Source organism: Canis lupus, chromosome 32, assembly GCF_048164855.1.
Source record: "Canis lupus baileyi chromosome 32, mCanLup2.hap1, whole genome shotgun sequence".
NCBI classification, from domain to species: Eukaryota; Metazoa; Chordata; class Mammalia; order Carnivora; family Canidae; genus Canis; species Canis lupus.
In genome coordinates this window covers 33723719-33747909 of record NC_132869.1, presented here as the reverse complement: position 1 = coordinate 33747909, position 24191 = coordinate 33723719, and the positions used below count along the sequence as shown (strand labels likewise).

The 24191-nt window shown below is 48.3% G+C and overlaps 1 protein-coding gene across 6 annotated transcripts in view; it reads left to right on the top strand.

The window, feature by feature from the left end:
- MEGF11 (multiple EGF like domains 11) overlaps nt 1-24191 on the top strand; it is a 344857-nt gene that overhangs the window by 257105 nt on the left and 63561 nt on the right. For all 6 annotated transcript variants that reach the window (XR_012022801.1, XM_072809212.1, XM_072809210.1 and 3 more), the window contains 3 exons: nt 10383-10629; nt 11823-11943; nt 19445-19581. Coding sequence is in view for 5 of the 6 variants with exons in the window: in XM_072809212.1 (XP_072665313.1) it covers nt 10383-10629; nt 11823-11943; nt 19445-19581 (505 nt within the window). In the remaining variant the exon portion in view is untranslated. The remainder of the gene's footprint in view (nt 1-10382; nt 10630-11822; nt 11944-19444; nt 19582-24191) is intronic.

Here is a 24191-nt window from a genome sequence, read left to right as displayed (position 1 = left end):
ATTCACTCACACACACATACACACACACACATACACACACACACACACACCCCTTTCCTAATGTGGCTCCCAGGTCTGCTAGTTGCCTCTCAGATATTAACAGATAACTGGGGTATTAATAGCTGATATTGCCTCATGTTGTGACACACACACACCCCTTACACACACGTGGGCCATGTGCATTTCAGTAGGAGATCCCAGCACACCCTGAGGACTGGAGTCTTCATGGTGGAATGCCAGGGAGACTTGGTGATATCCTGAAGCTGGGGCCAACATGGGCTTCCAGATGCATCTTTCTACAGCAAGATGCAGGGTCCCAAGAGAATGGAGTTACTGGATCTCTCGAGTCCCTTGTGATATTTTGATGGTTTAATGACATCAGGTTAAAGTAGACTTGGTTGCCTGGAACTGTGGTCGAGGCCACTGTGATGGAGCTGAGGAAGGTAATGAGCTAAAGTGATCACCTTTGCTCAGGGCATTTTAATGTACCTGCTGGCTTCATGCCTTCCCCCTGCCCCGCTATTTCAAGACCCTCCTGGGTCTCCTCATTCTTGCCCTGACAGTGGAGCTCCCTCCCTAGGTGAGGCTGCCCCAGCACAGTTTGCCCAGCATCCACTAGTCACTCATGTTCTGACGGGTTCACGTTTGCCATTTGCTTGCCTGTTTCTCAAACTAACTGTGGGCTTCTCAGCATCTAGAACATAGTAGGTGCTCAATGATTGTTTGACAAGCAATAAATGAACCTCACTCATCTCCCAAAAGCTAATAAGGAGGGATGCAAAGAGCCCTAGATCAACATGGCCAGCTGGTTTCCATTTTAGCTCTTCACTGCATTAGCTGTGTGGCCACAGGCAAGGCACTCAGTCTCTCGGGCCCAGAGTTTCCTAACCTGTACAGTGTGCTTGGAGATGACCTCCAAAGCCTAGCAGTAAGAAAGGCAGGCTCCGACTCTCAACTCTGCCTTTTGTCATCAGGGATAATTTTGTCCTCAAGGGGACATTTGGCCATACCTGGAGACATTTTTGGTTGCCACGATTGCGGAAGAGGATTTGCTACTGGCATTCAGAGGTTGGAAGCCAGGGGTGCTGCTAAACATCCTCCATAGGACGGTCCCCACAACAAAGAATTCTCTGGCTCAAAATATTGCTCGTGCCCAAATTGATAAGCCTCAGTTTCGTTATTTAAAGTCTCTGGACCTCAGTTATCTCAGTTGGAAAATGGGGTAATAATCCCAACTGACATGGTTTGCCACAAATCCTCTTTGGGATAAGGCAGGGAATGAATAGGTGGCAAAGAGTTAGAAGAGGAATGGGTGCAATAACCCAGGTGAGGATGCAGCCGACCCACAGTAGCACAGGGGGAGGGGGTTTCCTGTGCCTGTGTGTTTCTCCCTCCACCCCTGCGCCCTGGGAAACAAGCAGGCCTGGAGGTGCACTCTCCATCCGGGGCAGCCACTGCGAATCCTGCCTCCCTTCAGAGGCTTAGGGGGGGGATATAGATAATGCGGTTAAATAACAGAGTAAGTAACAAGTGTAATAAATAGATCACTAAGAGCTAATGATACATCATTATAATCCTGTGCTGTCAGCATCTTCTGGCTTAGGGACTGCGTCGGGAGATTTGGGTTTTAATCTATGGCACCTTGGTCTATTAATATTTAATTCCAACAATCTAAGTGGTGGAAGGATAGGGAGCTGAGCGATGGCTCAGCTCAGAGCCCGGGTAACCACCTCGAATTTTTCTTCTCTACACAAGGACAAACACACCTCTCACCCCTGTCTCCTCTCTGGCCTGTTGTTCCAAGTGGGGACATTTAGCATCAGAGCGTGGAATCACATAGTATCAAAGCTGGAAGAGACCCCAGGATTTACCTACTGGTGTCTTTAATGAGAACACCACTGGCACTGGAGAGCATAAGCTCTTCCTCGTGCAGGACAGTCCCCAATCATTTGTGACAACCTAATTCCCCCTGACCTACTCCAAACAAAAACCACTGGTCCACATCTATTATTTTACAGATGAGAAAACAGGCCCAGGGAGGGGAGGGGGTTACCCAAGATTGCACCGCACTGGCTGTGACTCAGCCCCGATGTGCCCTCAGAATTGCAGCTGGAGCCTGAAAAGAGCGGAGGTGCTCAGACTCCAAGAATTTGTCTGTGCTTTTATTAGGGCAAGTCAGTTGACAAATGGCCTCCCTCACTGGGAAGTCACTTTATTTATCAGCTGGAATGGTTTCAGGCTACTGCGGCTCCATCTCTGCCTCTGTGCCCGCTGCTTTGTAAACTCAGGAGCACTCACTCCCATGACGTGTTAGCTCCCCCTACATCTTCTTGGGGTGGGTGGGGGTGTGGGGGCCATTCCTGGGAGGTGCTCTGACTGTATCAAGCCTGTCTGTCCATGGCTAAGGGCGGGTAGGGAGGCCTTGGCCCAGGCTCTAGCACAGACTAGGGCAGCTCAGTGGGTATCGGATTCATTTCTAACACTTGACCTTCACTTCAGCGGCCAGTTTGCCTCCATCCTGAGTTCTCTGGATTCCCACCTGTGGAATGGGAAGAACCATGCATCTCTCCCATCCCACCTCAGGCCCAGCATCCTCCTGACCATCTGAGAGGACCAGTGAGAACGCAGGTCACCAGGATGGTAGCTCTTGCCCGCTGTACTTTTTAAAATAGGACCTATGCTTGGGCTCCCACCACCCTGGAAAAATTAAATCAGAATGTCTAGGAGTGAAGGCCAAGCACAAGTGTTATATTTTTTAAACCTCCCAGGGTGATGCTAATGTGTAGCCAGGCCAAGAACAACCATCTGAGGAAATGAATCCTCACAAGCAGCAGAGAGAAGGTTCTTTGGTCTCTGGAAAAGCCCTGGCCAGGCACCCTTGTCAGATGGCTGACGGCTCTTCCCGTGCCCAGCTCTGGGCTGGACTCTGGGGGAGACTGTGTATGTGCGGGACAGAGCTGCTACAAACAAGGTCATATCCCAGCTCCCCCCACTGCAACCCACGGAATCTCCAAGGCTAATGGAAGAGACTGGACGCAAGCCATCTAGACCTGCTTATATAGCAGTGATGGCAAAAAAATAATGGTGAGCTGAGTTATTGTTCCAAACAGAGAAAGTCAATGAAGGCATGAAAACATAGTTGCACCTTTAATAAATGATCTTTAGGGACTCAAAAAAAAATATTGCACACCAGTGTTTATGACAACATTATTCACAATAGCCAAAAAGTGGAAACAAGCCAAGTGTCCATTGACAGAGAAAACGGATAAGTGAAATGAGGCATATTTATACAATAAAATAATACCATGGAGCCTTATAAAAGAAGGAGCTTGTGCCACATGCTACAACACAGATGAACCTTGAAACGTTATGCAAAGTAAAATACGCCAGCCACAAAAGACTAATATATGGTTCCAAATATAAAATATCCAGAATAGGCAAAGTCGTAGAGACAGACAGGAGAGATAGGAGGCAACCAGAGGCTGGAGAGAGGAGGCAACAGGGAGCTGTTACTCCGTAGGTACAGAGCTTCTGTTTGAAGGGGATGGAAAAGTCTGAGAAATAGTCGTGGCAATTATACAATACTGTGAATGTAATTAATGCCACTGAGGCATATGCTTAGAAATGAATAAAATGGCACAAGGTATATTATATATATTTTACACAATAGAAAAAGGTCTAAATAAATAATCTTGAGAGAATAAAATTAGGAAAATTAGGGCCAGCCATTGAAAAGCTGGGACCTAAAATCACCATTCACACATTCACCAATCCTTATATAAAAGTACATGTGAAGGGGCGCTTGGGGGCTCTGTCCAAAGCATCTACCTTTGGCTCAGGTCCTGATCCCAGGGTCCTGGGGTTGACTCTCTCAATGGGCTCCCTGCTCAGTGGGGAGCCTGCTTCTTCCTCTTCCCTCTGCTGTGCTCTCTCTCTTACACGTGCATGTGGTCTACCCCACATAAATAAATAAAATCTCTTAAAAATACATAATCACCAAAAGACTAAGAAAAGTATATGTGAGAAATGAGCCTCCAGTTTCTCATCTCTTTGTGAATTATCCAAGGTGGCTGTTTAAGCCCAGGCTGGCTGTCCCCTCTTCTGTCAACACCAGACCACATTCAGTAGGACAGCAGTGGTTAGGAGCTCAAATGCCCAGTCACTCCCCAGCTGTGTGACTTGGGACAAGTTACATAACCTCTCTGGGCCTCCAGTTCCTGATCAACAAAAACAGAGATCATAATCGCACCCCTTGCAAATGAGTTGTGGTGAGAATTAAATAAACCAGGAACACATTATCCCTGGACCCCAAAGTCTAGAAGAGGCCAGCGTGGAGAGCTTTCCAGGCTGGGAAAAGCTCGAAGGAACCAGCCAGGCCGCACACGAGCTGCCTAGAGAAGATACAACCATCTAAAACACCAGCCAGAACCAAAAATAATTAGGAACGTCTGTGACAGACAAAAATTGTGCGAAGGGGTGTCATTCCAAGGCCAAATTGGAAAGAGTTTGTGAGCATCTGTAAAAGAATGCAAAGTCCTGTTGTAATTTTAATGACCGTAGTTCTTATTCACCTTCAACAGGAAAAGATAATTGACTCGCCACAGCTCTGCCTCATTTCTCTGTCATTGTTGGGGAATGAGGTGTTTTTAAGTGGATTTTCTAGATAACTGAAGCTTATCCCTGTGAACCCGGACATTTTTTTTTCTTCCATTTAATCACTCTGAGGGGAAATTTATGTGGAACAGATTACACACTTCCCTGCTTCCCTAATCAGAATATTCTAAATTGAATGTAACCTCTTCCTGTCAGCTTGGATTTGTGGGGCTATTTGCCCCTTTATTAATGGTTCTGTTAATATAGCAAATGCTTTGCTTTTTTTAGTCTACAAATGTTTTCTGTTTGTTTCCATGGTTTCCAACTGTGATATGAAGTGCTTTCTATGTATTTTTAGGAACGCCATGAAACCTGCAGACACATGGACACAAATTTACACGTGTGTGTGTACATGCCACTCACCCTGAGAACCCAGATTGTCAGGCTTCATGGGATTGTGTTTACATGTGCTTCTCTGACACTCCTGAAACATCCCTATTACTGCATTTCACCACGTGCCACTTATGCTGCTCCAGCGTCTCTGTTCCCACTAGGCTGTACGTTCCAAGAGCGCAGGTCACTTTCTGGCATGAGTTGGTGTTGGGCCAATGTTTGTTGAATGGGCAAGTAGAAGATGGAAAGCACCTGGGTGCTAGTGCAGCACTCAGTGGTAAGGGAAGGCTTTGAATGCGTCCTTGGATGTCCCTTAGGCACCTTAGACTCATTGACCAAAATTAATATCATTCTCTTTTCTCCAACGTCACTGCTCTTCCCCTTGGGTTCCCCCTAAAAAGATAGGTTTAGTGGCACCAATATCCACCCAGTGGCCCAAACCTGAGCCAGGCTGACATCCTTCCTCCCTCCTCTTTCTTCCCCCAGCATCCCATTGGTCACCCAGTCCTTGCTGTCTATACCCCACAAATACAGCTGGAACCTTCCCCTTCTCTGTGTTCCCCATGCTGCTTCCTTAGTCAAGCCCACTGCCATCTCTTTCCTGCTAAAACAGCCGGTCCCCCTGACCCCGCTGTCGCTCCATGTCTCCTGCCCACACAGCTATTCTCAGCAGAGCAGTCTTTCTATGGCTCCACCTAATCATGTCTGTGCTCGGCTGGGAACGCATCCAGAGCTTCCTGGCTGCCCCTGTAAAAAGTCAGTGCCCCAAACACAGCTCACAAAGCCCTTGGACCTGGGACCTGCCCAGGAAGCTGACCTTAAAAGTCTATACTCCAGACACACATACCTTTTTAAATTTTCTCTCATATCATGCTTTTCTCCAACTCCAGGCTTTTACATATATCAGTTCCCCTGCTTAGAACCTTTCCCCATGCTCACCCTCTCGCCCCCGTTTCGGGTCTTTTCTTTGAGAACATATTCCCTAACCCCCCAGTCTGGATTCAGACCCACCCATGCCCTTCTATATTGTCCTGAGCAACCCCTACTGTAGCATTTCTGCAGTATACCTTAAATGCTGCTTTAGCATCTCCATCCCCAGTGGACCGTGCACTCTACAGTTTGGGGTTTGGGCTGTGCTAGAGAGAATGGAGGTCACCTCTGATAAGCAAAGTGTAAGTATGCCCTAGGATGCGCCAAGAGCAAACTGGCTCTGGACTCTGACAGTTTCCTTCAGAGTCAAGGTGTGAGGTCAGTAACTACAGCCCTAACAATGAAGGGAATCCCTTATTTTGGACCCTGGGATTGTTCCCCATGACGAGCACAGAGGAAATGGCTAGCCTACGTGGTGTCTCTGCACATGTGCTTTACAGGTGCCACCTTATGCCCAATCACACCTCAGTTTCTGTCCTCAGGATCATCATTCAGAAAGTGTGCCCTTTACCAACAGTGGAGATTGCTGGAGCCAGACCTGAGCCCGCCCTTGACTATAACCTCGGGACATCACTTAACCCCTCTGACCCTTTATTTCCCCATCTGTAAAATGGAGAGTAATAAAACCTAACTTACAGGGTTTTAAATGTCACAAGTGAGCATTTAAAATGTGGTTGTCATTATCATTACGATGGAGTCACATCATATGTACATAAAATTTATGGGAATTCTACTACGCGTGCTTGGCAACAGAAAGAGAGAAACGTAGAGACCCAACTGCTGGGTACTTGGTCACAGTCCTGTGAACCTCTTCCAGTGTGAGTGGAGGTTGTAAACTATAACTGGACTTGATTTTTTTTTATTGAGCTATAATTGATATATTAGTTTCAGATATATAACATAATGATTCCACATTTGCATATATTGTGAGATGATCACAAGTCTAGCTAATATCTGTCACCATACATAGTTGCACATTTTTCCCTTTGATGAGAAACTTTAAGATCTGCTCTTAGCAACTTTCACATATTATTAATTATACAGCATTATTTTTTTAAGATTTTATTTATTAGAGGGTGCATGTGCATGAGTGGAGGGGAAGAGCAGAGGGAGGGGGAGAAGCAGACTCCCTGCTGAGCAGGAAGCCCCATCCCAGGACCCCATGGTCTTCCTAGAGGACCTGACTTGGGGCGCTGACTTTCTACAGGCAGCCAGGAACCTCATGACCTGAGCGGAAGGCAGACATTTAACAGACTAAGCCACCCAGGAGCCCCTATTATTAATTATACAGCATTATTAACTAGAGTCACCAGGACTTATTTATTTTATAACTAGAGCTTAGTGCCTTTTGACCACCTTTACCCATTTTTCCCACTCCCTATGCCCCACCTCTGGTAACCACCAATATGTTCATTGCATCTATGAGTCTGGTTTTGTCTATTTGTTTTTTTAGATTCCACGGAAGAGAAATCATATGGTATTTGTCTTTGTCTGACTTATTTCACTTAGCATAATGCCCTCAAAGTCTATCCATGTTGTCACAAATGTCAGGATTTCCTTCTTTTTGTGGCTGAATAATATTCCTTTATATATATATAAGCCACATCTTCTTTATCCATTCATCCATCAGTGTACACTGAAGTTGCTTCCATGTCTTGGCTATTGTAAACAATGCTGCAGTGAACATGGGGGTGCAGATATCTTTTAGAGTTAGTGTTTTCATTTGCTTCGGATAAATACCCAGGGGTGGAATTACTCGATCATATGATAGTTCTATTTTTAATTTTTTGAGGAGCCTCGATACTGTTTTCCATAGCGGCTGTACTACTTTACATGCCCTACAATAACCCAGAAGGTTTCCCTTTTCTCCACATCTTTGCCAACACTTGTTATTTCTTTTGAGACTAGCCATTCTGACAGGTGTGAGGTGATATCTCATTGTGGTTTTGATTTGCATTTCCCTGATGATGAGTGATGTTGAGCACCTTTTGATGGACCTGTTGGCCATCTGTATGTCTTCTTTATAAAAATGTCTGTTTAGACCCTCTCCCCAGTTTTTAATCAGATTGTTGGGGTTTTTTGCTATTGAGTTGTTGGAGTTCTTTATATATTTTGAATATTAACCCCTTGAAATACATGATTTCCAAATGTTTTCTCTATTTAGTAGTCTGGTTTTTCATTTTGTTGATGGTTTCCGTTGATTGCGCAGAAGCCTTTTAGTTTGGTGTGGCCCCGCTTGTTCATTTTTGTTCTTGTTGCTTTTGTTGTCAGATTCCAAAAATCATCATAAGACCAATGTCAACGAGTCCACCACCTATGTTGTCTTCTAGTTTTATTGCTTCAGGTCTTAAACTTCAGTTTTAGCTCCATTTCAAGTTAATGTTTTTGTATGCTGCAAGATCATGGTCAAGTTTCATTCTTTTGTGAGTGGCTGTCAGTTTTCCTCACACCATTTACTGATAAGATTGTCCTTTCCCCACTGTATAGTCTTGGCTCCTTTGTCATAAATTAATTGACCATATATGCATGGGTCTATTTGTGGACTCTCTATTCTGTTTCACCAATCTATGTGTCCGTTTTTTGTTTTGTTTTGTTTTTTTTAATTTTTCTTTTTTTTTTTTTTTAAGATTTTATTTATTTATTCATGAGAGATACAGAGGGAGAGAGAGAGGCAGAGACACAGGCAGAGGGAGAAGCAGGCTCCATGCAGGGAGCCTGACATGGGACTCGATCCTGGGTCTCCAGGGTCACACCCTGGGCCGAAGGCAGCGCTAAACCGCTGAGCCACCCGGGCTTCCCTTGTTTTTTTTTTTTTAAAGATTTTATTTATTCATGAGAGACACAGAGAGAAAGAGAGGCAGAGACACAGGCAGAGGGAGAAGCAGGTTCCATGCAGGAAGCCCGATGTGGGACTCAATCCCGGGTCTCCAGGATCCCGCCCTGGGCTGAAGGTGGCGCTAAACCGCTGCCCTATGTGTCTGTTTTTATGCCAATACCGTACTGTTTTGATTACTAGCTTTGTAATACAGTTTGAAATCAGGAAGTGTAGTGTCTCCAGCTTCATTCTTATTTTTCAAGTCTGCTTTGGCTCTTGGACTTGATTTTGCCTCACTCTCTGTAGTACCAGGAAGTAAATACAGGGTGAGACTTACTCATAATCTGGCAGCTCAGTTTGTATATGTGATTATTTGGGGCACAGATAAAGAAGGAATAAAGCAGGATAGGGTAGTTGGGATTTGGGCCCAGGCTGGTTCCATCTTCTATTTTTTTTTAAGATTTTGTTTATTTATTCATGAGAGACAGAGAGAGAGGGGCAGAGACACAGGCAGAGGGAGAAGCAGGCTCCATGCAGGGAGCCCAACGTGGGACTCGATCCTGGGACTCCAGGATCATAACCTGAGCTGAAGGCAGCGCTAAACCACTGAGCCACCCAGGCGTTCCTTCTTCTAAAGGATGAGGGACAGCCTCCATGACATTGACCACTTGACCTTGATCAGCAAGTGGGAGGTACATGCAAGGGAGTTTGTGGGGCTGATGGAGTGACTCCTCCATCAATGCCTTAGTCCCCAAAGATCCCAGGTACTCACTGGCCTCAGTAGAACCTTGTGCTCTTGTACCTGCCCAGCCCTCAAGTGCCACTGTCTCTTTGTTCATACTGAGCCTGCCCAGAGACACCTTCTCCAATCCCACTCACCCGCCCCCTTCCCTTTCTGGGTGTCTAAACCCTAGAATCACGGGAGCACAAAGGTCAACTGCTCATCTCCTTGTCTTCAGGAGGTAGGATGTCTAGCCATTCCAGTTTGCCCAGGACTGAGGGATTTCTCAGAATGTGGGATTTTAGTGCTGAAACCAGGACAGTTGGTCACTCTGAAAGGCAGACAAGGGAGAGACAGCCCATTTCAGATGCCCTCTCCTCGGGAAGTCTTGCCTAATCTCCTTAGCTGGGAGCAATCTTTCCACTGACCTCCTGGAACATTTTTTGTGCCTATCCATGTCCATGCTTGAACTCCGCATCCGTCATACTCCAGGATTCAAGTGAATGAGGCTATGGTGTGGGGACATCTTGTTGTGTGTCTTGTATGCACCAGGTGAGGGTCCTAGTGGGAGGTGGCAGTAGGCTGGATGACCTACCTGGGGCTCTCCATTCAGGCCCTTTTCACAGCTGTGGATATTTCTGCAAAGCGGGCTCAGATAGCACTCTTTGAAACATTTAATTACATACGATGATCTTGAAAGCTGTCTGCCCCCTCCCAGGGAAACATTGCTTTTTCCTGCACCTTCTGAGGTTGGCTACTTGGAAAGTAAAGGAATTGAACTGAAAGTGAAGCAACGGCGGGGGCGATGGCCCTTGCTGCCTCCTCGCCAGGGGAGAGCAGTGCCCAGCGAGGAAGGCCGTTGGGGCCTCAGCACTGCCCTCCGTCCTATGGAGAGTCCTCCCTCAGCCCTGGCCGGCTCCTGTCTTGCAGGCTGTGACAGCGACCACTGGGGCCCCCACTGCAGCAACCGCTGCCAGTGCCAGAATGGAGCCCTGTGCAACCCCATCACGGGGGCCTGCGTGTGCGCCCCCGGCTTCCGCGGCTGGCGCTGTGAGGAGCTGTGCGCGCCCGGCACCCACGGCAAGGGCTGCCAGCTGCCGTGCCAGTGTCACAACGGGGCCAGCTGCGACCCCCGCACCGGCCAGTGCCTCTGCGCGCCCGGCTACACCGGAGTCTAGTGAGTACCTGCGGGTGAGGGGGTGGGGGTGGAGTGGGGGGTCCCTCCAACCGAGAGATGGTGGGAACAGAAGGGAGTTCAAGCCCGTCCTGGCCACCAGCTCTCTGGCGCTGGGACTCCAGGTCCTATGCAGGTTACATGCCCAGGCCTCTGCCCCCACCCAGGCCCCAGGGGAACAGGTGCAGCCTGAGACCAAGCAGGGCCAGGGGAGCACTTTAAACTCCTCCCCCGTCCTGTCCCGGGGCCCCAGAGCTCAGCTTAGCAGTCTCCTCTGATCACAACCCAAATGTTGCTACTCCCCTGGGTCCTGACCCTTCCAGGCTATTTGAGAAAGAGGTGGACGAGGGCCCCGGGCAGGTATCGTGTATAGATTCGGGGAACTCACTGTTGCCTGTTGCTCCGATCTGTCTTCTCCCCTCAGACCCCAAACAGCCCCTCACTCCAGTTTCCAGGAGTCTGTACTGCTTCACTGAGACCCGCCCCTGCTCAGAGGCAAGACTGAAGTTCTCCCCATCCTGTCGATGGCTCAGTGGCCTCCCAATAGCCCTAGGTCCTGAGAGGGCACCCAAGGACACTGGCCAGGGACACATCCTTGACTGACGATGTTTACTGCCTGGCCAGTCCCACTCATGCCCAGGGCCAGTGCCCTAAGGCCCAAGGCCAAGATCCTGCGCAGATGCTCCCTCATACCTCAGCAGTGCACATGAGCCTGTTACAGTAACTGAGAACCTTCCAGAGCCTGGAAATGGGGCATGCTCCAGATATCCTCTCTCCCTAAATCTTTTAGAATCTAGATGGATCCTTAAAAGCTGGATTGATTAATCCCTTCTCAGTGTCATTACTCCTGGTGCTCCTTTTGCCTGGCATGCCCTTCCCTCCTTTCTCCCAGTGAAACTAACTTCACCCTCAGGACCCAAGTAAAAATGTCGTCGTCTCACAGAAGGCTTCCTCCCCAGAACACTCTTCTTGACACTATGAGCACTTAAAGTCATCCCACAGGTACTGGCCAAGCACACAACATTCCAGTTCCTTATATCCGAGCCCTGTTTCCCCCTTCTGGCAGGAAGCAGGACTGCATTTCAGCTAGTGGCCCAGTTCACACTGACTGTGAACTCACTAATTCCTGGGGAGCCCTGGGGCCCTGCCGTCCGACTAAATGCTGCCGTGGCTAACACCTCTGCTTCTCCATGCAGCTGTGAGGAGCTGTGCCCACCTGGGAGCCATGGGGCTCACTGCGAGCTGCGCTGCCCCTGCCAAAATGGGGGCACCTGCCACCACATCACTGGAGAATGTGCCTGCCCCCCAGGCTGGACGGTAGGTGGGCCCTCAGGACCTGGGTGGAACCCCGTGAGAGGTGTGGGCATCCCTCGCTCACACACCTTGCCAGGTTAAATTCTCCCATCCCGAAAATCCTCCCTCCTATCCGTGGTCATGGGCATCCCTAGACGCTGCCAGGGCTGCCATGGACACGACTCTGAATCACGTCTGCCTCTAAGCGCTGTGTGAACTGATGGCAAGCTACTTAACCTCTCTGTGCCTGTGGTCCCTCATGCTCAAAGGAGTTGAAATCTAGATTAGCCCTGTCCCCAGGTGTAGGTGCTCGCCTGAGCTGCCACGGGCTCTGGGCCGGATGTGACAGGACAGAGTGTGGTGTAAGGACAGGGCAGCCGGTGGGAGGTGAAGGGAAGATAGCAGAGCATGGATCCCATGCAGTTCTAGAACTTGAGATTCCCAGCCTCTACCCCCTGCTCTCTGACACACACTTCCTGATTCTGTGGGCCCAGATCTGTATTTTAACATGTGCTCCAGGCAATTCTGTTGCTGCCTCAACCTGTCCAGGTCTTATGTCTGGAAACCACTACAATGGACAAAGGGGATGGGAATTATAACCTCTCGGGTCGAAATTCAGGTGCTCTGTCCAACGTTGACCCTGAAAAAAGCGCTCAGCTACTCTGGTCTCTGCTTCCCCATCTGTAAGCAGAACTGCTAAATAGCTAAGCCCTAGCCTTCCTAGCTGCCATGCTTGGCAAAAGGCTCAGATGAGGCAGTGCACGTCCAAAGTGCTTGCAAACCCTCAAGTCCTTTATAATTGCTTGTGTTACATCCCTGGATCCCACAGCCTATCTATGAGCCTCCTTTTCAGCTCACGTGCTCTTTCAGTGCTCCTCTCCCCTGCCACAGACCCCAGCTTCTCAGGAGCAGAGAGTCACTAAGACTGACTTTCCTGGGCTCTCTCCCTGCCTCTGACTCTCCAGTAACACACCCTGTGTCAGGGGAAGCTCAGTGACACAGCCAGCTGTCTCCCTTGGGGCCTGAGACTTGGCAAAGCTGGAGAGGACAGGGTTGCTGAGCAGGAGCAGGATATTTCGGGAGGCTGTGAACGCAGGGGTCACAGGGAGCAGGCAGGAGGGATGCCCACCAGGCCCACGGACACAGGCACAGATTCGCCAGGATTTTTTAGAGCAAGAAAGGACCGGGAGTTGATATGGTCCAGTGGTGTCCAAACTCGGCTGCACACCAGAGTTTCTGAAGACGGGGGGCTTAAGTACAGATTCCCAGACCCCACCAGGGACCTTCTGGGGCCTGGGCCTCTATCTTTTAATAAGCTCCCTAGATGATTCTGAGGCAGCCAAGCCTGTCTGTAGGTCTGCATTTGGAAGTAATTGATCGAGACTGTAGGATTTCCTTCTGTGTTTCACAGACCCTAGGGTTTCTTAGGGGTGAGGATGAGGAGCTTAATAATTAGCACTCTGGGTCCCACATACCTGCTCTTCTCCATTTGGATCTACTTTCTGTATTGAGGTTCTAGGTAAGATTTCACATAAAAACAGGGTCTCCCAGCTTTTAGAGGTTTGAACACCACTGGTCTGTTAATACATTCCTTTCTCAGACGAGGAAGCTGAGGCCCAGAGAGGCTGAGTGAGCTGCCCAAGGCCACACTTCTGGTTAAGAGGAAGGTGGGCTAGAATCTGGGTGTCCTGACTCCAGACTCTCAAACCGCAGCCCTTGGTGTCTGAGGATAAAGGCTGTTGCTGTCTCTCCCACATTTGCCCATTTCTCCCACCCTGCACCACTCTCTGAAAAGACCCACTTATCTCCAACTGGCTTCCAGAATTCCACCACCCGTGGAGTGGGTCCTCAGAGGCCTAGCTGTAGGCAGTGAGATTGGATCAAGGTGAGGTAGGAAGAGAATGGGCCCAGGCCAGGCCCTGTACCTGTAAAGGCATCTCCAAAGAGACTGATGGAGGCCAGTGATTGAAGGCAGGGGAAGGGTGGAGGCCAACACATGGAGGATTTTTTTTCTCCCCAGCACAGTGAGAGGTTTTTTTCTTCCATATGACAAGAAGCTCTGTCAATAGAAGCCTCTGGATTTGGGGACTTTATGTTTTTAATTTTATTGTAGACAATTGCATTTCTATTTTTGACACAGCATTTAACTTGCAGATTTGTATGAATTATTAATACCCCTCGTGCATGCAGAGACACAGTGGAGTGAAGCTGTGGCTCAGTCCCTGGGACCCCTCCCTGGAAGGGCTGGGGCCAGGAAGAGGGTGCTGGGCAGAAGGGTCCCGCCTTCCTCATCCTCCAAGACCTCACTTTCTCCCTGGTCTCCGGTGGCTTCGGCCATACTCAAAATCTAAAGAATACAATTGCTAACTCACACAGTGAAGCTCCCCAAAGAACTGAGACATTGAGCAGAGCTGGAGAAAAGTTGCCAGCACCCCTGGCCCTCCAGGCCCCTCCTCAGAGATTCCTGGCCACCAGGCTCTAGGTGTACCTGTAGGACACTCCACTTGCCTAGCTGTCGTTATCTCTTTCCAGGAGGGGCCTTTGCAAAGAGCCTGGGAAATTATTACTCTTTATCGTTCACCTTTCAGAGGAGAGAAGCCAGGTGTGAGTAGTTGGATGAGAGTGAGAACTGAAGACAGAAGGGGAAGTAGGAGGAGATGTGATCAGCTCCCGTTAGGAGTTCCTAGTCGGATGGTGGAAGCTGGATATAGTGTGTTTATGTGCATGTACACACACCCACACACCCACACCCACACCCACATAGAGGAAGCAACAGGCCTGAGGAGAGATGGGGCTGATGTGCTGGGAACGTGTCCCAGAGGGCCAGCAATTGGTGTTTGGAGCCAAGGCTGTAAAACCACAGATGCTCAGGTTCAGGAAGGATGGCTAGTCGAGACCCATGCCCTGGCCGGTACCTGGACCATTTCCTCAGCACCCGCACCAACCACTAGTCACTGACCACTGAGAGCATCCCTGCTACCTGGGACAGGGGTGGTCATTGGAAATGCCTTCAGATGGTTGGAGAGTCTGGGTCATTCCTTCTCTGGAGGAATTGGTGGTGGCCTGCCTGAGGCCTCTTATTTATGCTCCATTTAGCCACCGTCCTCTTAAAGAGTGGCTGGTTTCCAGATTTTGACAAACCATTTGGTCTAACCACTTCTCAGAGGAGCAGGACTATTGCCTCCCCTCATATGCAACCTTCTGGATGCCACTCCGCCCAAGAACCCACTGCAGTCAACCCCCTTGGTTGACCAGAGGGCAGGTGTGTGAGTCTGCTGAGGTCGTTGTGACAAAGTAGCAGAGGCTGGGGACCTTAAATAACAGAAATGTATTTTCCCACAGTTCTTGAGGCTAGAAGTCCAAGATCAAGGTGTTGGCAGGATTGGATCCTTCTGAGGCTTCCCGCCTTAGCTTGTAGATCCTACCCACTCCCTCTGTGGGTGTCTGTGTCTTAATTGACTCTTCTTATAAGGATACCCATCAGATTAGATTAGGGCCCACTCTCAGGGGCCTCATTTTCACTTTATTACCTCTATAAAGACCCTATCTCCAAATACAACATTCTGGGCTACCTGGAGATAAGATGATATGAATGTGGGTAGACACAATTCAGCTCATAACAGCAAAAGAAAAACCAGAAAACCGGAAGAGAAGCCATAGCCTTCTCTTATTTAAGTGAACACTTCGCTGCCTGCTGTCTCCCCCCATCCATCCCCCAAGCCTGTTCCTCCAATCAGCAACATTATCAGTTAAGGTTTTCCCACTCTTCCCAGGCTCCGCTGGTGCTGGGCCCCTAGTAGGTACAACACCAGGTGTTCGCTTGGGTGGAATTAATATTGGTTAAGGGCCTGCTTCTTAGGATACTGTACTAGGTTCCTTCACATCTCCAACCTCACTTGACCTCCACAACCACCTTGGAGACTGGGAGTTTTGACTCCCGTTTTATAGGTGGGGAAACTGAGGCTCAGAACAATCACGGGACTTGTCATAGCTCAGCCATCTGGGAGGAGGCAGCGCTGAGACTTGAGCCCCAGTGCTCACTTTGAGTCCAGTGTCCCGTCAACCACACTGGGCAGCTGTCCCTTCCAAGGTATGGAACTACTTCAGGCTCCAGGAGCTCCAGCCTGAGGAGGGATTCAGGCACCTGGGGTACCTGCAGTTGGGGAATGTCGAGCAGGGTCTTCTTGGTGCTTGCCTACCTGTCCAAAAAGTCTCCAGGATGCCTGATTTCCTTGGAAAATGTTGGAAGGAAGTACTCTGTGCACCAAGCTTCCCTACTGGCCTCCTTAGGGAGCCCTCATCATGTCTCAGAAGCTTGTGCAGTGCAGTGAGGAAGGCAGGCCTCTGTGGGGGACCCCTCCCACCCCCTTCTGTGGCTCTTCCCTGCCCCTCTCCTCACATGCACACTCATCTTGCTGTTCTCAGCTGCTGCCTCTGCCCCTGCAAGCCCTCTCCCTCTGCCCCATCTCAGCCCCTCACCTTCTGACAAGCAGGGAAGAGAAGTCTGAGCTAAAAGGCCTCCCACTTAATTCATTACAGTAAACTGGATGATATTGAAAAATGACTTGGGTCTGGCAGCATTTTCCTAAGCAAACTGCTTCCTCCGGGTTGGCAATTATTGGTGCGTAATAACTGGATGTTGAACTAATTGATTAATTAATTGCATGAGAATCCTCATTCTCTGTAAGAGAAATGACTATCTCTAGTGTGGGAGAGGCTGGAAGGGCAGCTGGTTCAGAGGTCTGTTTAGTAAAGACCTAAGATTCATAGATATAATATTTAAAGTTATCTACTCTCACAAGGCTAGTATTGGAGGAAGGGGAAAATAGTCCTCTTACTCATCCAGGAAGGCAGGTATGTTCACATCCTGTGGGTGATTCTTCTGGCATTTCCCTCCATATTTCTGCATCACATACTTCACTGCCATTTCCCGACTTTTCCATTATAGACATTTGTTGAATCTGTTGACTTCCTACCACAGATGAATATTCAAATCAGATACAGACACATGCAATCCTTCCCCCACCCTCTCAAGTGGGACTTTATTATAAGTGTTGGTTGAATCATTTTGATGACATTAATGATTTCATAATATCAAGACATAATGAATTCAAAATCAATGTTTATATTAATATGCTCACTTCTGTATTATCACTAATTTATCCCTAAAACTCTCTGGCAGAACTTGAAACCTGTCAATAAGGTCAGACACATCAGCAATCTCTCAATTTGCTTTTCATTTCTGTTTTTTTCTGAGGCCGCACTCCCACACTGGAGCTTTGTGTGCTTCAGTTCCTGCTGCCCTGTGTCATTTTGGACTTCCTTTCACTGGCATCCTGAAATTCCCTTAACTTCTCTGCTCTGTTGGTGTCCCCATTTCTTTCTTCTTTCTTGAATAATTCTGTTGGATGAAAAAAAAAAGAATCCTCCAGTAGCTTCCTGAGAAAGTTCATGGAAAGTTAATTTTTTGAGGCTATTTGAATGTGAAAATGTCTTTGTTGAATCCCTATTTACATGTTAGTTTAGCTGGATATAGAATTCTAGGTTGCAAATTATTTTCCTCCAAATTTCTAAGGCATTGCTCCATTATCATCTGGCTTCTAGTCAAGTTAAGAAGTCCAGTACCTTTTGGTTCCTGTTCTTTTGTTTTTGTTTTTTTAAGATTTTATGTATTTATTCATGAGAGACATAGAAGAGAGGCAGAGACACAGGCAGAAGGAGAAGCAGGCTCCATACAGAGAGCCCGATGTGGGACTTGATCCTGGGATTCCAGGATCACACCCTGGGCCAAAGGCAGGCACTAAACCCCTGAGCCACCCAGGTGTCCCTTGGTTCCTGTTCTTTTGAATGTAAGTTTCTAAAAGCTTTGGGGAGAATTTATACATCGAAGTATAAATTTTATAGTGACAAGCCTTAATGTGGGTGTTTTTCACTTTCATAGACCTTTTCAATTCAGAGATCAGTGCTTTCCATCCCTCCATTCTGGGAAATTTTTCTTGTATTATTTTTCCCATTTAATTTAGACACCTCCACTTTTTCTGTTCCACTGTCTGCAATTCTCTTTTAATCAGCTATCAGACCTCCTGGACTGATCATCTAGTTTTATTATATTTTGCTCACAATTTCCTTCCTTAGTGCCTCCCCCTCCTCCTTCTTTCTTATTCTTCTCTGTGGGAGATTTCTTCATCTTCCAACTCTTCTACTGCAATTTTTTAAATTCCTGCCATCTTATTTTTAGATTTCAAAAACTCTTTGCTTTTCTCAGGCTGTCCCCTTTTATAGCACCCCACTCCCATAGATTAAATGATTTCATATAACTACCTACAGATATCCATTTTAATGATAATAGAAGTTTATAATTCTCTTCTTAAATGTTTTCTTTGCTTCCTGCATAGCTCCCATTACCTCTGTGTTCCTTTTGTGTATTTGTCTGCCTGCTTAGGTCTTCATCTGTCATGTTAGAGCCTCATTTGAAATATCTAGTGACCCTTCACCACCTGTTCATGTTTTACAGCAAGCCTCAGGAAAGCTGGTTGGAAGCCTATGGGTAGAGGGTGTTGCCAGGCTTGTTGTGACCGATAGGACCCTTAAATATTGCTATTGGTAGGTCTTTCCCCTTGAGTTTATTGGTGCCCCCAGGAAAGAATCCTCCAAAGAATTCCCATTCTGCCCATGGGAATAGAGTGATAATCAGCAGTCTAGTTGCTGAGCAGGTGAAGTTGCGTGGGCTCCTCATTTCTCATGGCACCCCTTCAGCTGTAGCTTGGTATACCTATGACCAAGCCTACATGGGCCAACCTCTTCAAAAGTCAACTGCCAGGCCAGGCTTCTGCCAGACTGGGGAAGTCACCTGGCTCTTTGAAGTGGGGGCAGAGGTCTGGGGTCTTGTTCTCTCTTTTATAAACTTTCAGCATACCTGCACTTTGACCCTCAGAGTCTCCTGGTATCTCTGATTCCTGAGCTTTTCTGAGGTTACTATCTTCCAGCATGTGACATCTCATGTCCTGCATGACCTCTGCTCCCATTCTTTTTGCCTTTGTAGGCTCATACCTTTCCCCCTTTGCTCTTATGTTAACAGGGTTTGGGAAAGAAGTGTGTGTTTCCAGACCATCATGTAGAATCAGTCTCTGTTTTTCCTCAGCTCTTTACCGTATGCCAGTGTGAGAGCACTTAGCATATTGTACTTTAGTTATCTGCTTTTCTTGCCTCTCTCCCCAGTAAACTGGGAGGTCACTAATTGAGCCTTCCTCATATTTTTGTATCCCTAATGTCTAACACAGTGCCTGGTATACGGTAGGCACTTCATAGATGTGTGCTGAATAATTGGATGAGCCAATTGACCTCAGTCTCCCTATCTCTCAAGTGGGACTTTAGAACCACAATGTCCAGCTTCTTATGCTTCTATAATTGAGAAAGTCCCACTGAGGAAATGGGGTGGTCCCTGGGGTTGTACTAGCTGTGCCTCTTCTAGGAGAGAGTGGCATCAGGATTGCCCTACCCCTATGTCTTCCCTCATCTGCTTCAGGGAGCAGTGTGTGCCCAGCCTTGCCCACCAGGGACATTCGGCCAGAACTGCAGCCAGGACTGTCCTTGCCACCATGGAGGGCAATGTGATCATGTGACTGGACAGTGCCACTGCACAGCTGGATACATGGGGGACAGGTAAGAGAATTGTCAACTACTGTCCTTGCTCTTTGTGTTGCTCATTTTCCCAGCAGCTTTGCAGAGAGTGGCTGAGGTTCAGTACCCCACAGTGTTCCTCTGTGAGCTTTCCTACTTTCTCAGAGAGTATTCAGAGTCCTCCTGCCTGGAAGATTCATCAGCTCATCCTTCCTGGCCCTTGGTCTGCTACACACACACACACACCTCCCCCTGCTTAGTGACCCAAGCCCTAGACTTGCTCTGACTTACCAGGAGAGGAATGTGAACACCTACCACCCTTTCTGCTTTCTGCCTCACTGGAGGGAGGCAGTGGCACCAATAATCCAAAGAAGCTGGGAGTGTAAACTAGTTCACATGTTTTGCATGATTTCTTCTAGAACTCCATTTTTATTCCGAATTTAGTTTATACCAAAAGGATATTGGCATCAGTTTGCCTCCTCTGAGGGCGAGTGGCCTGACAACTGAACAAGGGCACCCATGTCCTGGAATCAGACCAGCCTTGCAGAGCAGATAAACCACAAAACACGTAACTGAGGAATTACTGTACGTGCACATTTGCCATTGCAGGAAGATGCTGTGATGATAGGGTAGGTGCTGTGGAAGATGAGTGAATTCGGAGCTGGAAGAGGACCACAGGACCCAGGCCATGCCTCAACTACATATGTCTCTTCTAGCAGAGAGAGGAGCGGTAGGGTGGAAGCTCTCACACCCCTTCTCTGCTTCTGTGGGATCCATGTTTCATCTCTGGCCCTGGGTTTTGTTACTTTGCCCAGACAAAGTGAAGCAAAAGGAACATTTTTTCGCCATCCCTCTGCTTCCCCTGCCCAGGTAACATCAGCAAGCAGGGATTTAGGCTGAGTCAACTAATTGATCCTCCTGGCTGTGACAACATAATTGGGCTCCTCCAACTGTCACTGGAGTCAGCCCCAAATCTTTGATGATGGTCAGAAAAGCAATTTTCCTTTTTTTTTTTTTTTTTTTGCCTAAGTTTGTTGGCCTCTAGCCTGAAGTCTTTTGAGCCAGGTCTGATGTCTTTGTGAGCTAGAGTGCATCTCCATGGGCTTCCCAGCCTTAGAACATGGGGTATGGCATCCAGAGATCCTCCCTGACTTCTGTCAGAGACGGGGTCTCTGGGGTAGGTTAGCAGGGTGGTGGGGAGGGCTGAAGCACTGAGCCCAGCTTTCTATCCCCATCCTCTCCCCTAATAAGGAAATGCTCAGGATGAGCAAGTAGGGTCAGGAGGCAAAAGACCCCAGAACCAGAACAGGACCCTTTGTTTCAGTCCACTTACACATGAGAGGTAATCAAGCTCACTTGTTGCTGGAAAGGCACAGGCCCAGACTTCCAGCTGGATGGACTCAGCACCAGTAGGCCTTATGTCACGGACTCTCTCGGTTTTCACTGCCAAAATGTACCCAACAGAAAAGTAATCCTAATCCCTCTTCTTGTTGGGTCCCACCCGTGATCCTGGGGCAGAGAGAAATCCCAAATCCTTGGGGCCCTCTGAGCAAGCTTCACCCATCAACTAGAGAGGGTTCAGTGGGAGGGCCAGGTAGCATTTGGGTTTCCCACCTCAACGGGCCGCCTAGTGTTTAATATTTTAGAAAATTGCCTCCATTAATTTTGTAGGTGACAACTGCATTAACCCTCCCCAAATCATTGCAAGCATATTAAAGTTGAGTGGATGTAATAATGCGGGCCTCCCCAGATAGGCAAAATCCAGTGCAAATTAAACATGAAACGTAACGAAGGCTTTGCAGCTCATTTTGTAATTTAATTGAGCAATGGATCTGGGTGTTAATGGCAATATCAGACACATTAGATTGATATGTTGCAAAGGAAGGATGTTTAAGTAGAAAACTAATTCCTGCTGTGATTACCCTTCTGTTCCACAGGCCCCGTTATTAGCATGCTTTGTGGAAAATTCATTAGCAGTCATTGCTTGATCTCTAAATAAATAAGTTGTTTAAATTGTGAGTAGGAAAAAAAAAAAGAGAGGCTGATTATGTAAATGGATTAGCTTGTCAATATTTCATTTCCAGATTCTTTTCCTGGGGCTGTGGAGTCAGTCACTTCATAAATATGGCAGGGTGGGGTAGTGCCCTTCAGGAGGAGCTCACCGGCCAGGGCTCGCTCTGCCCAGTTCTGCTGGGTAGCAGAGAGCAGGAATGTTCCAGGGGGAGGGAGGAGCTGTCAAGAGGGCCTCCTGGCTTGGGTTTCTAGCCCTGGTGCCTGAGACATCTGAAGAGAACCAGACTGAGTGACTTCTGGGAAAATCCATTCTGAGGCTGAAAAGGAACTAGCAGTTCAGATAGTGGCTTTCCAGCTGTTCGGTGCTTGACGTCCAACTGTCCTGCCTCAGTTTCCCTCTTTCCCTCCTCCATCCTCCTCCTCCCCCCCTCCTCCTTCCTGTCTTCTACCCTCTGTTTCTTCTCTAGACAACTTCTTCCTTCTTCTATCTTCTTCCCTTTTATGTTTTCTTATTAAAAGGGACCTCAGCCTGGCTAAAATGCAGCAACAGCTGCAGGGGAGCAATCTGGGGTCATGTCAGCCACTTGCAGGCTGTAGGAACTTGGCACACACCTCACCTGTCTGCACCCCAGCCCCCTCAACTCCACATTGGGGGCGATGGGCATATCCACTGCTTTAGGGGCCTGGGGCTGGTGTTAGGGCCTGCTTAGCTGGAAGCTTCTCTCCAACTGCTGCCCCCGGTTGCTGCCCTCATCCTTTCTTCCACATCCCTCCTTTTGCCACAGTGACTCTAAGGGGAGAATGGGTGGCATCTTCCTTGGGGAAGCCCTAAGGCCTAGACCCCAGTCACTCTCCTCCTCTCCCTGTCATCATGGGCACAAGGTGACAAAGAGAAGAGAGACAGAGGTGCCCCATGCAGAGTTGCCAAGACTCGCATCCGACACCCTGGCCACTAGGCCTCAGGCACTTGCCGCCCAGCTCGACAGTATCACTAGGGCCTGGCCACGCCCCCTGGTGAGCAGCACCCAAGGGGCCCCATACACGGCTCTCCTTGTCCTAGTCCCAACACTGGTTCCAACTCATGACTGTCCAAGATTTAATAAAGAAATTAGGGCTGTTTGAGGGGTGTTTTTTTTATTCCCCCCACACCAGTACCCTTATTGTGGAAGGCATAAGAATGCCTGAAAACAGTTGTCTAGATGACAGTTAGAACAGTTTAGAATTCTGTAAGCCCACTCCGTGGTTGACATTTTGGAATTCTTCCCTTTGGACCTTTCCATGCCCCCATCTGGGGCGGAAAGTCAGATGGGCTCTGCTATGAGAACTTCAGAAAACAGTATTAACAAGAGTATTAATCATAACCATCATTCTTACTGAGCCCTCACAGTGCGTGGGACACCTTTCCAAATGTTTACACCCATTATCTCGTTTAATCCTCAAACAACCTGGTGAGCTTTAGTTATTATCATTCCCATTTTATGATGAGAAAGCAGATGTCAGAACTGCCCTTCCAGCACCCCTGAAGCAGTGCTGGGACTCGGGTCATTTCCCTTGTCTCTGGGATGCAGGAGTCACCCACCGCTGTTACCCTGTATGCCCCCAGGTGTACCCCTGACCCTGTCAGGATCCAGCTGCAGTGACAATGACTCCACACCCCTGGGGAATAGCCCTGGTCTGGGGTGAGGGGTGTCAGGCAGTCAGCAGCGGGGGCCCTACTCCTCCACAGAGGATCCACGACTAGTGGCTGTGAGGCAATGAGTGGAGTCATCACGGTTATGCTGGGACCTCCAAGGAGCAGCAAGCTACTTTACACAAAAGGCAGGACATGAAAGGGGCTCTGTAGTCCTCCTTGGGGGGCGCCTCACCAGCGGATGGGCGAGGCCCAGCCTTTGCCTTGAGCACGCTTCCCCCGCCTCCATCCAAGGTAAAGGAAATAGTCACTTTTGTTGGAGATTGTCCCATCTGGTGAAGGAGGGTGCCTCTTGTACTCAGGGAAGGTCTACACTGTGGTAGAGACACGTTTCCAGTCTGACCAGGGGAGACTGGGCATCTGCCTAAAAGATAAGAAACAGAAACAGTAGAAATGAAAGGACCACATTTCATCAAAAGTAAGGTGCCATCGATGGTAAGACGCATCGGCGTTACCTGCCACTAAGAGTGAAAACACTGATAACTAAGCCATGACATGCCATCAGCTGGAAGACTGAACTGATGGCAGAGATGCTAAAGCATGTTTTAAAAACACAAGGTTTATTGTGTAATGGGCGCGGATATTTCAGCCTGGGAAGATGTGAAGGTTCTGGAGATGGTGGTGACGGTCGCCCAAAACGTGAATATACTTAATGCCACTTAAACATGGTCAAAATGGTAAATTTTATGTTATGTGTATTTTACTGCAATCAAAAAGTGACACAGAAACCGCACTTAAGGCTTAGAATCAATGAAATATGGGAGTACAAACTCAATGCCTGGGGACTGAAGGGACCAGGGACAAAGCAGGGACCTCACAGGTGCTCCCTGAGGACAAGAAGGGAGCCGCAGAGGCTGGGATTGAGCGCAGTATACCAGGCCCAGGCCTGGAGGCAGGGGGTGCATGCTGGATGGGTCTGGAAGGGGAAACAGGGGGCACAGCCTCAAGC